The sequence below is a fragment of the Carassius auratus genome, chromosome 44 (genome assembly GCF_003368295.1).
Source record: "Carassius auratus strain Wakin chromosome 44, ASM336829v1, whole genome shotgun sequence".
NCBI classification, from domain to species: domain Eukaryota; kingdom Metazoa; phylum Chordata; class Actinopteri; order Cypriniformes; family Cyprinidae; genus Carassius; species Carassius auratus.
This window is the reverse complement of record NC_039286.1, coordinates 14,681,507-14,699,487: the sequence shown is the minus strand read 5'-3', so window position 1 is coordinate 14,699,487 and position 17,981 is coordinate 14,681,507. Positions and strand designations below refer to the sequence as shown.

At 37.5% G+C, this 17,981-nt stretch overlaps 1 protein-coding gene across 2 annotated transcripts in view; it reads right to left on the bottom strand.

Annotated features, from left to right (window-relative positions):
- The window catches only part of LOC113062627 (solute carrier family 45 member 4-like), a 42,878-nt gene that overhangs the window by 21,448 nt on the left and 3,449 nt on the right, over positions 1-17,981 (bottom strand). For both annotated transcript variants that reach the window (XM_026232604.1, XM_026232605.1), the window contains one exon: positions 1,688-2,491. In XM_026232604.1, coding sequence (XP_026088389.1) covers positions 1,688-1,961 — 274 coding nt within the window. In that variant the 5' untranslated portion in view covers positions 1,962-2,491. The remainder of the gene's footprint in view (positions 1-1,687; positions 2,492-17,981) is intronic.

Below are 17,981 nucleotides of genomic sequence, written 5' to 3'. Positions count from 1 at the left end.
AAAGCAGACAAGTAATCCACATGACTCCAATCCCTCGGTTAACGTCTTGTGAAGTCAAAAACTGCAAGTTTTTAAAGAAACAAATCAATCATTAAGGAGTTTTAACTCAAATCTGTTGCTTCCAAATAAGATTACATAATGCAAAATAACACTTCGTCCAGTGAAAACAAATCATCTTGTCTGAATCAGGAGAGAAATCTGCACAGATCAAGCACTGCTTACATGCAAAAACAAAACAAAAAAAGCTCTAAACAAATATGATCATGGATTTTGATGTGAGAGACAACAGGGGATGCACTTTTTCAACTGGAGGAAGTGTTATTATGGACTCATATTTTGGCCGGAAGTGATGGTTTAAAGTTAAAATATCTTAATGATGGATTGTTTTTCTACAAACACAAAGCTTTTCACTTCTCAAGACATTAACTGATGGACTGGACTGGATTACTGCAATGTTTTTATCAGCTGTTTAGACTCTCATTCTGACGGCACCCATTCACTGCAGAGCATCCAATGCTGAGCAAGTGATGCAATGCTACATTACTCTACATCAAATGTTGTATTTGTAAATATTATTTAATTAACTAACAAACAATGAACTGTAGTTTTTAATTAACTCGAAATAATTAATTATCTAATACACATGCTTATTGTTAGTCAATGCATTAACTAATGGAACTTAGTATAATAAAAAATAAACAAAGAAAGAAAAAGCAAAGTAAAATGACATGCACAGGTTATTGTGCACACTACTAAGCCATGACTGAATGAGGAAATCTACTTTTGATGAACCAGTTCATTGAACTGACACAGTTACAGTACAATAAATAATGGACCATCCCTCAGGGAGAGAAAAATACTGCTCAAAAACAATAATGTCTTCAGTTTGTGCCCCGCTACACTCGCTAGGTCTGATGAGAAGCGTAGCTAATAGCTGAATGAGTGAAAGAACAAAAAGAGCATGAGTGAGAATTGTCTATATTTACATTTTATGCATTTGGGCAGATGCCTTCATCCACAGCAAATCACATTGCATTCAACACATATTTGATCAGCTGATGCATCCCCTGGGAATCAAACTCAGAACCCTGGCATTGCAAAAATGCAGATGTTCACTTAAAGTCTTAAAATCTCAAAAGGAAACTGACGGATATAGCTGGGAACATGGCGGATGCACTGACTGCAGCAAACATTGAGTGAGAAAATACATCAAAAGTTTTCATAAAAATAAGCACCACATTTTTTTTTTTCCCCCGATATATCACAAATGCTTCAGTCGTTTTAAATCGTAAAAGTGTTTCACAATATTGTATTTTGATCAATTAAATGCTGCCTTGGTGAGCAGAAGAGACTTCTTTCAAAAACATAAAAAAAAGAAAGGGTAACACTTTAGTATAGGATCCAATTCACACTAATAACTAGTTGCTTATTAGCATGTCTATTATTAACATATTGTCTGTTTATTAGTGCTTATAAAGTACATATAATGCATGACATCATAATCCTACCCAATACCTTAAACTTAACACCTACCTTATAAACTATTAATAAGCAGCAAATAAGTAGTTAATTGAGGCAAAATCATAGTTAATGGTTAGTTAATAGTGAAAATTGGACCTTAAAATAAAGGTGTGATCTTTTATAATTAGGTTTATTATGATCTACTAGTTATGGTCAGTTGTCTCACCTATCTGCAGAAGTACAGGTGTGACCAGCGCAGTCTCCATGGCATAGCAGAACTCTCGTCCGAACATGACGGCACCGTGCATGATCCACTGACGCAGCGGGATGCGGTCGATCGATCCCTCGCTGACGGACTCCTCCTGACTCTCCAAATCCCGCCCTCCAGCCACGCCCTCTCCATTAGCCCCGCCTCCTCCATCCTGTTTCTCCACAGGTGTCACCGCAGCGGCCTGTATCTGCATGGCCTCGCCGTTCTGTGGGGCCATCGTCATCGGCATGCACTCGGAGCAGAGGTCACGTGTGGCTACACGCAAAATTAGAAAAGAAAAGAAAAAAATCTAGGAAAAATCAAACCAATAGCAGCACACCTCTTCCCGTGGACGTCCTTCAATCAAAGAAATCTCAAGGAGCGTAAAACATCCCAAAAGGTGCTGTTTGATGAAGGCCGCTTGCAGGAGCTCTGGGACGGGCCGCGTCGGGTGAGTTGGTTCGGACAGTTGGCAAGGATGTGACTCTACCATGAGGTCACTCCTGCTGATGTGATGTGTATGAGAGTGTGTGTGTGTGTGTGGGTGTATGTGCGTGTACTCGTGTATGTGTAAGTGTGTGTGTGTGTGTGTGTGTGTGTATGTGTGTTTACTGTCTACTGGAAATAGTAAAAATCCATATCAATTGCCATTCAGTTAATACCAGTTTCATGATTTGTATGGAGGAGGTGATGTAGAGGGTGGAGGGCAGGCTGAGGGGTGAAGGGCAGGAGAAACCAGACGGAAAGCACCGGAGAATCCCCATGGAGCAACAGATCAATCTGAAAGACAGAGGGAGAAAGAGAGAGAGAGAACAAAAACCTTCAGAAAAAAGGGTCTCAAACAAAATGCATGTAGTTTTATGCATGTATGTAATTTTACATTTACATTTAATCATTTAGCAGACGCTTTTATCCAAAGCGACTTACAAATGAGAACAATAGAAGCAGTCAGGTCAACAAGAGAGCAACAACAGAATACAAGTGCCATGACAAGTCTTTTATACATTAACAAGTACTTTTATTCAAAGTGACTTACATTGCATTGAAGGAATATATTTAATCAATCAGTTGATGCAATCCCTGGGAATCAAACCCATAACCTTGGCATTTCTAGCATCATGAAAGGTGGTTTAACACATACAAGACTCATACAGACAATGTTGTGTTGCTTCAACATCCCACATTATTTCCACTCAACATTATTGCTTTACTCAAAAATGTTAAAACACCAGCGTTAAATGCCATTTCATGTTATCTTGAAGCACATTTCTGGAACATTCCTTATCTAATTTAAGTGCATAATCTGAGGTTCTTGAGTTCGACTCCAAACAAACAGCAGACTTAAAATGTTTGGTGGGATTATACCTTGCCTTTCAGAGATTAGCGGCTGTAAATATTGCACAGTTCAGGAAGAGATGTTAATTCACGGTAAAACCCAGAAGCATTAAAGTGTGGTGGCCCTTCAGAAACCTCTTAACATGACTGAGATGTGAACTGAATCTGCGTGAGGTCTTCAGGGCTCTGTAAAACCCAACACAATGGCCTTTGCTCGAGGTTCAAACTGGAGTAACAGAGCTGACATTGTGTTTGTGCGGCTGAGTCTCCGGATTATGCTTTCTACTATTTACAGATTATTAAGGCAAAGAGAAAAGGAAACGAGCATTTCCTGAACGCCACAACAGAAACAAACAGAGTAAAACTGGTCAATAATCAATCAGGCCGAACGTTGATGAGTGGCGCCGAGGTTCCCCTCCTAAAGCAGCATCACCAGAGCTGGGTTTTGTTCCAGCAGGAGCTACTAGAGCTTGATTATCACGGGAGACTCTGATAGGATACAAAAGCTATCATGTTAAAGCTCTTTTTGCTTAGTGATAAAGTGTGGGAAATTTAAATATTAAATATTTGGAACAGCGGACTAGAATTCCCATGTGTGACCTCTGGGTCACAGGGGTGACGGTCTGATCTGGCAGCTGATTGGTTATCTAATCCTGACTGGATCCTCAGCCAGTGAGTCAACGGGACACACAGACTCGCCTCCAAAAATCGACTGAGATGCTTACATAGACAGAGATTATCATATGCAGCAAGCAGCACAACTGTAGAAGTAATTGAATATATATTTATCTTAGTTTACCTGAGTAAATAAATAAATAAATAATTTATTGCAGCAGTGAACTGCATGCTAAACACTTCAGAGTCTGTTCCTTCAAAACAAAAGAGAGCTAAAACTCTTCTCTCTGTTGGCAGTTTTAGAAAATAGCTAACAAGCTCAAACAGGCTCCCAGCAGAGAGTGACAAACAACATCCCTGCCGTCCATCATTCAGCAGCCCTCATGTCATGATATTAGCACTGAGAGCTTCATGCCATCAGCCAACATAATAAATACAAATTTGCCAATAAACGGCCACGATCAAAAAGCTCTGCATTGGAACAATACGGCTCTGGCTGCGTTTGAAAGCAAATCTGCCATCTGCACCAGAAGTGGCCTGTCATGTGAGAAGGTAAAAAGGGCCTGAGAGGCTCAGGCTGGATTCATTTCCACTGAAAACATCCTCCTCAGCCTGTCAGAGGAAAGAGAGCAGAACCTGCAGAAAACTGACTCTATAGAGAGAGACCGTCTGAATGTGACTGGATGAAGGGCAAAGAATAGATGTGAAGAGCTTTGAGCTCCCGGTGGGAAAGAGAGTTATTATACACTCCTTACCTGTGTGGAGACTCTTACATAAGAGCTTCATGTGGAGTCAAATCATCTCACTATAAACCTGAACAGTTACTCTCTTGCTCTCGGTCTGTCTCTGTCTCTCTCTCTCTCTCTCTCTCTCTCTCTCTCTCACACACACACACACACAGTTAATAATAAAAACAAATAATTAAATAAATTAAAAAAAGAAAAAAGTAAAACTACATAATTATTATATTAGTATTTTTGTTTTCTCAAATTTGATATAGAACTAATATAATAAAGTTCTATGTTCTAAATAAATTATAAAAGCATGCATTTTTCATTACGATACAATATAATAAAACACAATATAATATATACGTTTTATCAAATGTGACAGAACTAATATAATAAAAGTTTAAAATGAATTATAAGAGCATGAATTTATAATATTAAAATGCTAATATATTAAAATATAAATATAGTAATATTAAAATTATAAAAAATACACAATTATATACAATTGATATAAAATGATATTACTTTTTTATAAATTAAAATAAATGTCAGGCTGGATTCAAGTAAAGCAAAACTCCGCCAGAGTGTCTCATGTCTAAGATAATGATGTGATGCTCTAATAAACAGAAAATTGCATGACATATTGGGTAAAATAACATTAACCCTGCAACATTATTCACTTTGCCACTAATGTTGCAGAGTAAAAAAGTGATGAAGCAACGTCTTTATTATTATTATTAACTTTTTTTTAAGTCAAATGAGAGGAAGAAGTTAATCTCAGTCCCTCCAGAAAAACGCGATAACTGGTAACATTCATAGCTCACAAACACACACACACACAGACACACAGAGCATCCTCATCTGTCTCTTCAGTGATGAATCATCTCTCTCCATCATGTCTGCTGATGCTCAAAGTGCATTTGATCAAACGCTGCAAACGACAGCACTATAAATCAGCTCAGAGATCATCAACCTTGATGTTCACCGTCTGCAGAGGCAGCTATGGAAGCTTGTTTCCACCATTGAATAAAAAAAAAAATTAAAAGGTAATTAACCCTTCGCAAAGACCCGTGACAAGCATGCCACTCTCACTCCACACCTCATGTTCTCTTACGCAGTAAAAAATACATCAAGGAGCAAGGAGGATACTTACAACACACCGACAGTGGTGACTTCTGGTCTGGGATTTCAAAAAAATTTCAGCGCTTCAGTTCAAGCGTCATGTGAACTATCATCATTTCATATTTACTAAATATGAACATCAGAAGGTGTCTTATTTCAACCGTGAAAAGACGTCAAAATACATGATTTTTAAAGTTCAAATGCTTGGGAGCTTGATTGACAGCTGATCTGACCAATCATATCACCGTATCTGTCGTTTTGTACGACAAACAAAGCAGACAGGAGAGTAGATTAATGTTGGTGTTCTTGAATTCAAAAAAAATGTGTGTAATGACGTCAAGACACCTTCTGATGTTCACTCATGTTTATTTGGTGCTAGTAAACTGATCTGACACCACACATTAAAGAGACACAAAACTCTATTTATTATTTGAATTTCTTAAAAAAAAAAAACTTAATTAGAAAGCTTAGACTTGGTTTCAGACCAAAATTAAGTGTTTAACTTGTGGCCAAAACAAGGTCACATAAAATGTTATTAGGCAGCTCAACGGGATTTCTAAATGATCACTTTATACCAACAGAATGTTGTGAAAAGCAATACGTGCACAACAAATACCATAGAGCTTGTGTTACAATGTTTTTTTTTATTTACAATGCAGCATTTAGGAGCTGGAGGAGCATAATAATAGGTTTACAGGAAAAATATGGCATGGAAGTCTCTGCTAACATTTGCAAAGGAAAAAAAAAATAATAAAAGATTGTAAGTTTGTTAAATGTATTAAAGGTTAAGTGTGCAGTTTTATTCTTTCTCTTTAAATACTGAACTTGGAGTACGTAAAGCAGATTTTAAAGTCATTCCAATGCAGATAGCATGCGAGAGAGGTGAGGGAAAACAAGGACATGGGGAGTAAGAGAGAGAATAAGAGAGGTCAGGTAACGCTAGTGGATGAAATAACAGACAGATAAGACGACAGATTGTTCAGTTCACCACGAAAACACAAGACTGCAGGTGGCAAATCCTCACAGAGCTCTGATTTTCAACCCAACAAAACATCACTGATTGTTTACAGTAACAAAACATACAATATCAGCACGGATGGACGTGAGAATGAGGTTGATATAACTCTTAAGACCAGAAGCTTCATTATACCTGGAGAATGCTTTGCATTAGCATTACAACCTAGGGCTGCACAAAAAAAAAAAAAAGAAGTTATTTTTATTTTTTTTATGGAGATTTATTGAGCAAACCACTTTAAGGGGTTAATGATTTGAAAAGGTTTCACAGGAAACAACTTCAGCAAACAACTTTAAAAAGTAATAAAGATAATTATTATTATTATTGTATCAATAACATAATAACAATAAAAACTTGTTCTACTTGAGGCCACATACAGACTACATACAATACATGAAATGACCCTAACAGGTAACAGTATTGTATCAGTTACCAAAAAAGAAAGTATTAGTATTCATACTCCGTTATCAGTGCATCTCTACCTGGCATCCTGTCACTAACCCCATGCACAAATAAACGCAACATTGTATGGCTGACCCAAATTACACTGGCTAGGTTTCATGGGTCAAGCTGAAAGCAGTCAAGCTATCGGGTTTAAATTTGTACGTGCCAGGATGAAACTCCCTCTCCCAGCCGACCTACATCCATCCGCTGATCCAGCGGGAACCGAATACACGTCACTGTAGAGAAACTGGGCATATTTGGGTCAGTTTACTAATCAAAGGCTCACAAGGCACACACGGAGATCGGGTCACCATGATTAATGACAGGATTCAGGTGATGCTTGGATTACAACTTTGTCTAGTGATCCGAATTTCCACAAATCACAATACATCGTCCCTCTGTGAAATATTTCTGCTATATCTGCATGCCAGGTTTCCACCGGCAAGCATGCATTTCATAACTAAGGTCAGACACAAACACATGCACATTGTTGCTGTTGGCAGGATGATTCACTGTCATCATTATAAGAGCTGCTCAAGTATTTGAGCATTTGCACTCACGAGCGCTATGTACGTGTAAATCACACCACCGTGCCAGGAGTCCATAAAGAACATCATGTTCAGATACTGAACACAAACTGTCTTTTGGCCAGGGAGCTTTACTTTGGCGGTTTGTGCTGATTACTGCTGTTTGCCGAAGCTGTGATCCAACCCATAACACTAATGACTAAACCCACTCATCCTGCAGCATTTGAGCTCCAGACATGAATGATTTCACCTCAAGATTTGAGAGGTTTGGTGTCACTGCAAGTATTTAGACTCGAGTGCACCAAGCAGCCACTCAGAACACCTTAGCAATCACCTAGTGACCACATGGCAATGCATTTCACCCTGAAGACCTTAGACACTAAAAAGTGCATATCTGATTGCAATCGGATTTAAATGATTGACTATACACACTGTGTTTAACAACTGTTCAGATCCGACTTGTATGTCTGTGGCGAGTCTTCATTTTACTGAATATTTGCATTGGTTTCAATGGCAATGATATTGCATTGGTATGACTGTGCTAAAAATAACAATAACAGCAATACATTTTACAAAACAGATGTTGTCGCGCTGGATTACATTACGCCATATGAGGCAGCGGCAGAAACGTCGGAAGCTGGAATGCACGTCTTTTTTTAATGCTGCCATCTCCAGTGGTCTCAAAACCAGCACTATACACATATGACGCGTTTACGTTTTACGTGGAATGAGAAAGTGACATAGGCAAAAAAAGCTAAATGAAATCTGATCTGACCGGCCAGACTGAAAGAGATTTCCAAAAATGCGATTTGAATAGGTTTTAAAACCACATACGAATGTAGCGTTCAATGCATTTGGATTTCATGTGATTTTTTTTGCTGTTTACACATGCTAAATATGATTGGATTCCAAACGGAAATGCACAAAAAATTCTTTTTTTGTTTTGCTCGTACAGTATGTGACTCGCATATTTTTTCCTGACAGTGTGGACCAGACAAACTACATGAAATCTTATCTTTTTGTTCCTGATTTGTGCTACTTCCATATGTTGATCTAAATCTGATTCAGGTCAGATGTTTTGCATCGGTTCATCTCATCAACAACTTTTACATTCTACATCAACATTTATCATTATTCCGCGCTGACAGGAGTCACTGCAAAGATTTTTGTAGCCTAAAAGTGAAAACCAATTGATTTGACCTTATACACTATTCATAAAAAACAACACAACCCTAACCCTACAACATTCTTCATTTTCAATGGCGTAATATCTAAACATAAAAGGTCCACTTAAGAACCTCGAAACACGTTATTCTATATGTGTTGATGTAATTTCAACTGAAACAGGAAGACAAGGTGGGACAATAGCGATTCGTTTAAATAAGAGCCACTGAACTCGTTAAAGCTCACAGCGTATGACAGTCACAGTCTAAAAGATAACCCCTTTAGATTCAATATGAAACGATAACTAAAGCAAAACAGTGATAATAAAAGTGTGCAATATATTTGGCATCATTGTTATCTCTTCTACTCATCAGGACTGTTTCTAAAACAGAGTCGGTCTAACAATTTCTCCGGGTCTGAATCATATCCCCTATATAGTGCACTACGTGTCATTCACCATACAGAAAATACTTATTCTGTGACAAGTAATCGATTTCAGCCACAGCTTCAGTGTCTATTTATAGTGTAGGGGGCGGGACGTTTCAGATTCTAGAGAGCATTTGATTGGACAGAAAGTTTCATGAGAAGATGATGAAGTGCAGGGTGATGTCATCAAAACCATTGATCCATATTGGTGGAAGTAAGAGATTGTACGTTCTTAAATCTTTTAAATGTGATTTTTGTCATTGTTTCGGAGCACTCTAGTTCATAGATAACCTCAAGGTTAACATATTCATACTAAAAGCCAAAAAAAAAAAACTTCCATTTTGATTTAATGGGGACTTTAATACAAGATAAATTAACTTGTGCAAAATTCATGGTTGATAACAAGACTTGTACCTTGAACTAAACAGAAACCTAAACCTCACTCATGGTGTTCTGCTTAATTCATGAGACTGAGGTGCTGCAGTAGGAATGTAAAGCGAGTCTGTGGATGAGCGAGTGACTGCAGTGCTGCAGCGCAGGAGGAGGAGCCACATGTGTGACAGATCTCCTCCACCAGCACACACACACACACACACACTCTGCCAGGTCAGCTTCTGTAACCCATCATGTAGCTCATCTCACTTGCACACAGACACACAGAAAGGATTTAAAGGGCTGGTGAAGCGCTGTGTTAGTGGATTCCTGCATGTGCGATAAACGTCCTGCGTCAAATAAATGCAGTTAAAATAGTTCTAATCTAAAAACAAATGGCTAACAATGACTGGTGATGTTGGTAACCCTGCACTTTAACTGGAAACATAATATCTGTTCAATAGGCAAAGAAAAACAACAACAGCAGCAGCAACAACAATATTTTCTGCACTTAAATAAAAAACATTATAATTAAATAATTTGATTGCACAGCTACGACTTCTGCTTCAATAAACTCATAATTGGCTGCTTAATTAAAACACAGTTCATACAAAAATGTATATCGTGTCATCATTTACTCACCCTTATGTCATTCCAAAACATGTATGAGTTTCTTTCTTCTGTTGAACACAAAATAAGATATTCTGAAGAATGTTGGTAACCAAAACAGAATCTAGTTCCCATTAACTTCCATGTAATTTTTTTTTTTTTTTACCATACTATGGAAATCAATGGCTACCATCAATAGTTTGGTTAAACACTTTGTTCAAAATCTTGTCTACGGTGTTAAAAAGAAGAAAGAAACTCATTCAAGTTTGGAACAACATGAGGGTGAGTAAATGACACAATGTTTATTTTGGGGTGAACTATCTCTAGTTAATCAGGTGTTTTTTTATGTTTAGGTATGGGGTTGGATTAATGGATCTAAAATATGGTCATGCTGAATAAGACATTAATATGTGCTTTAAAAAGGTACTAATAAACAGCTAAGATGCTAGTAATATGCATGTTAATAAGCATCTAGTTAATAGTGAGAACTGGTCCCTATAACTGAAGTGTTACCAATGATTTTTCAAAACTGAAAATAAACAAATCATTGGTGTACATTTTACAAAAAAATGTCACGCTTAAATGGATGTTGCTTAATGTTTCTGTGCAAGTAATTTTTAAATATACTAGAAATTGAGTGAAAATGTAACACACTAATAATTTTTTTCAGTGTAATGCAAAATTAAAGCAACTGTTTGGATTTTAAGCATCTCAGGAGAATCACGATCCCAACTAAAAGCAAACAAGCTCATAAAACACTTCAATTTTCAGTTAAAACAACAACAACAACAACAACAACAACAACGCAAACACAAACTGATGCACTTACAATTGAAGTAAACCGAAACAATGCACTGAAAACACTCCAGCAGCTTCACAAACAAACACTTCATTACCCACAAATCTGAATTCCAGTCATTCACAAACAATGCTTGGACTCTCTCTGTCACAATTAGCACAAGCTCTACCCATTAATTACCACTGTGAATAACCTGTACAGGAACGCTGTGGGATCTTCTGCATGCCTTCATCAGTTTCAGCGTCCCAATGCATTTGTGCAAATCATTCATAAAACATAAATACTGCAGTTCAATGCATCAATTCACATAATCATTTTAAAAAGTTATTTCTTCATGTTTTTATAAACAACCAGATGTTTGAAAACAGAATTTATTATCTTTATGTAATGGAGTGGAAACATTATTGGATGCATAATCTTTTACAAACATGATCAGTAAGCACTTTCATCAATGAAATATCATGTTCACAGGTATAATATTTAAGTCTTAAGTGACTGAAGGAGCTTGCATTTTCATATGCAGTTAATAATAATACATTCATACAGCATTGGCTTGGGAGCTTTCCCACTAAGAATAGGTAACCTATTTCTATCTAGATACTTTCGATCAGTCGTGAGCCCGGTGTATCACCTGGTTGCCCACTGACACCAACATTAACTAAAGTTGCCCAGCTACATTGCTCAAAAAGTTGCCCGGTGTATCATCAGCGTGACACAAAGCTCAGACAAGTGAATAACATTACAAGGCATGATAAAGCTTTATTTATCATTTTCCGCCCACCACTGACACACTCCATTCCTGACTGATTACATTTTAGGGCACGGCAAAGTGCAGAGTGTTTTTTGAGGAGACCCAGACATTGTTGTTGATTCACAATGACACGGCACCACCTCACTCACACGGGCGCAGGTGTGTGGGACACAAGGATGTTGATGTTGCCTGTAGAGGCGTGCTCAGGTTGGGCCGTGCATGAACATGATTCCCAGCATTAGCAAACATTGGCTTCTTCTCTTACTCGCACTGATAAAAAGGGAATTAACTGTGCGGATTCATTTCGTGGCACAGCATACATTTTTGAAACGGAGTTTCCGGAGAATCCGTAAAAAACCGGGCCCGGATCCTGATGCTGTTCCTAGACTACAGGTTGAAATGCACAAAAACATACATTTTTAACTCATGATAACAAAATAATCCAGAAAAAAAAAATCTACTGTTTTCCTGAGAGAAATTCCAGGTTATAGGGTTGCACAATATTGTACTGAGTACAGTGTCCAAGTGCACCAAATCTTTCTCTTGCTTTTCATCACATTATAATCAGATATCTCTTTCCACCTGCAATCACTAATGGTCTGTTTTTTAGGAAGGCTACAACTTTACTGTTCAACATATTGTTTCAGAAATGCAAACAATTAAATATTGACATTTGAAAGTCATATGTTGTTACAGTTAACCAAAATGAAAATATGACTGTTTGTAAAAGTAAATTATTATTTTGTAATTTTTTTTTCACATGGGTTTGAATCAGATTTGGTCAGATGGTCATTTTACACCCAAACGGTGCATCTTACCCACTGGCTTGAGACAATCCTGGGGCAAACTGAGCCACGGGAACACTTTAAGAAGCCATGTTTTAGAACCTTTTGTCATAGATACATTCTGATCATTTAAAATGATAGGAAAACTTTCATTAGGAGAGGATAGATACGTTCATTGTACTTCTGCGTCATTTTCCCTTATCTTTTGGACCACATACTGTAAGTAAGAAGTGACTAATCTTACTCACTCAACCCTATTAAGTATTAGACATTTATCTAGAACAATTATACTTTTTAAAAAAAACTATCTATATGCCTACTATTAATTTGGTTTTAATAGAATCTTATGTGTTATAGTCATGATTATCAAGACAAGTGATTATAATGGGAAATGAAGTTAATTACAAGAATGAATATTCTTGTATGTAATATTGCAACCAAAGACAAACAGCCAGGTCAGAAATGTGACATGCTCACAAGGACTCATAAATCATAAACTCTTGCTGACAGCAGTGACCTTCTCTGAAAACATTTGCATGGGTAATATGCCTTGGTTAGGCTGTTTAACAACATTATACCCCCTACTTACAAGTATTTAAAAGTACCATACAAATTATATTAATAATTTTTCTAACTTAATTTTTCAAAATTAAATTGCACTTTTAATTCAGTAAATGGCATCTAGTTAGCTGCGTACAGTATTCTAATAATGCATGCATATTATGCATACAGTGCACAATATACGTACTGCAAACTACAGAAATAGTATGAGTGATGTGCTAGCATGCTATTCCAAACAGAGAAATACAAGTAGGAGGATATTTTCTCATCACTCTTAATCCAAACCTCCCTGGTTCCCAGTGCAGTAGAAACAACACTTGTTAAACACAAGAACAGCTCAAAACTCCCAAACTAACAATTGCAAAAATACCACATTAGGCTCCTCCCACAGCACATGGACCTGGATGGAAAATTCCGGTCTGAGAAAGAAAGGCCTTTGGCACCGTCGACCTCTTATGATACACACGCTTCAGTGTCTGATAAGGCCAAGCTAAGAAATATAGTTCTAGAGTCAAAAACTAGACCGAGTTGATCACAAACACCACAGCTCTGTAGTGAACTGCAACAAACATAAGCAATCTGATCCGCATTCAAACTGAAAGAGAGCCTCACAAGTGAATGATTCGAGCAGGAGCTTACACTCGACATACAGTTCAACATCAATTTGATTTAGATTAAAGTTTTGTATTTTATTTTTTGTATATATATAATTTTTCAGTTAAAGAAAAAAAATTATTTTAGTGTTTTATATTATTCGTTTTAATATTTAAGTAGCCTTTATATTTAAATTTTATTTATAGAAAGTGTTACAAAAAGGTGGTTTTATATTTTATATACCATAAAAAAAAAATATATATATATATATATTTATTTAGTTATGTCAGTACATCAACTTAAACTAAAGTTATGAATGCATAAATCTAAAAAAAAAAAAAAAGCTAAGGTTTTTTTTTTGTCAAATGATTTTTATTGTTTTCATTTTAAATTTTAGATAGAGGTCAAATGTTTTTGTTTGTTTTGTTTTTGTGTATATTTTTTTTAAACATGTTTATATATTTTTAATTTCTCCACCAAGCATGTAGCTATAAACTATTATTTTGCATGCTCTCTGCACAGAATATATGAGATGCTGGCTTAGTTTTTGGCAAGAAGGAAGGCATTTTAGTGAGCAGAATAATGCATGCGTATGGACCTTAAAATGCTCACTAGGCTTGTGTGCTTATTAGTCAGCTCAACTCTTAGATATTCAGAACTCACAAAGAACTCTTTATGTACATTATCTGTTATGCAGTTACAAGAGCCATTCGTTTGTTAACTATTCATCTCTAGCCCTGCAGACACACGCACATGCACACTAACACAAACACACTATACTTTCAGCTGCATTAATTATGCATCGATACGACTTGAATTATTTATGTTAATTCAGATGTTCTGTTTGGAAGGTTCTGCTCCCAAAATTAACTTGTCACATAATTAGTTTAACTCTGTTTGTCTAGGGTTATGTGAGTCCCAGCCCTCAGGGAGCGCTGACACATGTTGTGTGTAATGCAAGAATGAATATGAGTGAAAAAATCCTCACCAGTTAAAATAAAATCGCAATTTATGCAGTCTGTTCTGTTTAAGAAAACTATTACACAGAGCTTTCTAATGCAGATTACATAACTCATACTTGAGATCTAGCTGACGGCAGACAAATATCACATTAAAGGGATACTTCACCCCAGAATGAAAATTTTGTTATTAATCACTTACCCCCATGTTGTTCCAAACACAATTTATGCTATTTTGGTTGAAAACCGAGAGGCTTGTTACGGTTTAACCACTGATGGCAGATGGGACTATTCTGACAATGCTTTTCATTCTTTTCTGGAACTTGACGGTGTATTTTACTTGGCAGACAATAGGACAGTCACAATCCTCCTGGTCTTCATCCAATATATCTGAAATTGGCTTTTAAGGGGTTTGGAACGACATGAGGGTAAGTGATTAATGAGAGTATTTTCATTGAGTATTCCTTTAATTTCATCATGAAGTTGCTCTCTTGATGTTGCCTTTCCAGCAAGCTAGATGTACACAGTTAATGATAACATTCACTCAGGAAAATAAAATGCATTCATATTTCTCATGTTTCTAAATTATATTAACATGCAGCCAAATGTTTGCAGTGAAGTAAAACACATTTAAACATCTTGGTTGATAAACATGAAACTGGAAAACAAATGCTAGCATTGTCAATTTTTTATATCCTTCTGAGGATTGGACTATATAAAGTGTCAAAAAATCATATGTTTCAACTATATACCAGGAACACGCTTTCAGAGTGCAGAAGACAGGAATTGTTAACTTAAACCAAATAAAAAAAAAAATTTCTAATTAAAATAAACCTGAAATAAAACACCACACACACCACACACACCCCACACACCCCACACACACACACACACCCCACACACACACACACACCCCACACCCCACACACACACACACACACACACACACAAACAAACACGTGATGATGGTAAACTCACCTGGAGATGTGAACAACACAAAGACGGTGGAGACACGACCACACACAAACACAACAGGAAGAGCTGAAACACCACACATCACACTGAGTGCACAAAAACCAGTCCGATAAGACCAACACCTGAGAGTCAGAGATTCACAACATCTCAACAACCTTCAGGAAATGAACAACAACACATGCATTTAAGTTAACTACTTAACTCGAGAAACCAGTTATCCAAGTCAACATGCAATCCGTTCTGACTTATACAACCCCACCACAAATAAAACAATGTGTTTTATCACCAAAACCGGTCCTGGGAGGAACAATGTTGGAGGCTATGAGTCAGCAAGCACCAGAATGTCCAGTAAAATTTTAAGTATATCACAGGCTGTAATTTGTTTTGCAGGTTAACATACTTAGAAAACACTTAAAGCAATAGTTCACCCAAATGTAAAATTTTCTGTTAATTTTCACACCCTCGGGCCATTCAAGATTGGAATTGAATTGAACCGGTTCATAGAAAGAAACTTTCAGGAAGAATCAGTTTGTGGAAAAGAAGTGGATTTCCCCATTGCCCATTTCTCTAATTACAGGCAATAATGTTGTAAATATGGTTCAGTTTCTCACACAGACCAATCATCTCACTTTGTAAGAAATCAATGTATCGTCAGGAGCCATGGGTATTCATTTTGTGTTGATATGCTTTTGTTATTCTCAAAATGTGCGACAGATGACTTGCATTATTTGAATAAACAAGGACCGCGGTTTCAGCTAAAAATTTTCTTTATTGTTCTATTGAAGATGAAGTCAGATAAGTCCCTTTAGAACAACTTAGCAACCACCTAGAACACCCTAGATACAAACAATATTCTAAAAAACCCTAAGAAAACCCTAGCAACCACTCAGAACACCCTAGATACAAACAACATTCTAAAAACACATAAGAACACCCTGGCAACCACCCAGAACACCCTAGATACAGACAACATTCTAAAAACCCCTAAGAACACCATAGCAACCACCCTGAACACCCTAGATACAGAAAACATTCTAAAACCCCCTAAGAACACCCTAGATACAAACAACATTCTAAAAACCCATACGAGCACCCTGACAACCACCCGGAACACCATAGCAACCACCCTGAACACCCTAGATACAGACAACATTCTAAAACCCCCTAAGAACACCCTGGCAACCACCCAGAACACCCTAGATACAAACAACATTCTAAAAACCCATACAAGCACCCTGGCAACCACCCGGAAAACCCTGGCAACCACACAGAACACCCTAGATACAAACAACATTCTAAAAACCCATACAAGCACCCTGGCAACCACCCGGAAAACCCTGGCAACCACACAGACCACCCCAGATACAAGCAACATTCTAAAAACCCATATGAGCACCCTGACAACCACCCGGAACACCATAGCAACCACCCTGAACACCCTAGATACAGACAACATTCTAAAACCCCCTAAGAACACCCTGGCAACCACCCAGAACACCCTAGATACAAACAACATTCTAAAAACCCCTACAAGCACCCTGGCAACCACCCGGAACACCCTGACAACCACACAGAACACCCTAGATACAAACAATATTCTAAAAAACCCTAAGAAAACCCTAGCAACCACTCAGAACACCCTAGATACAAACAACATTCTAAAAACGCATAAGAACACCCTAGCAACCACCCAGAACACCCTAGATACAGACAACATTCTAAACCCCCCTAAGAACACCATAGCAACCACCCAGAACACCCTAGATACAGACAACATTCTAAAAAAACCCTACGAACACCCTGACAACCATCCAGAGCACCCTAGATATAAACAACATTCTAAAAACAAATAAGAACACCCTGGCAACCACCCTAAGAACACCTTAGCAACCACACAGAACACCCTAAATACAGACAACATTCTAAAACCCCCTAAGAACACCCTGGCAACCACCCAGAACACCCTAGATACAAACAACATTCTAAAAACCCATACAAGCACCCTGGCAACCACCCGGAACACCATAGCAACCACCCTGAACACCCTAAATACAGACAACATTCTAAAACCCCCTAAGAACACCCTGGCAACCACCCAGAACACCCTAGATACAAACAACATTCTAAAAACCCGTACGAGCACCCTGGCAACCATCCAGAACACCCTAGATACAAACAACATTCTAAAAATACTGTGTAAATCATTGTGAAATTAATTTTAATCATAAAAAGAAATGAAGTGGTGGAAGGCAAGTGGCATTATGTGACTTTAAAATGCCTCATTGAGGAGCACTTCAAATAGAAGTGAAAGCGCAGAGCTTTACAGTGTCTGTCCCGTACTGAAACTCCTCAGTGTTGAGAGGCTTTTACTAAATAAAGATCTTATGCAACAGTCCCTGCTGAGAAAGGGATCACACACTGCATTCATCTGCATCACTTAGAACACCAGACGGCCTTGAAGAAATACAATTCTCACCAAGACAGAA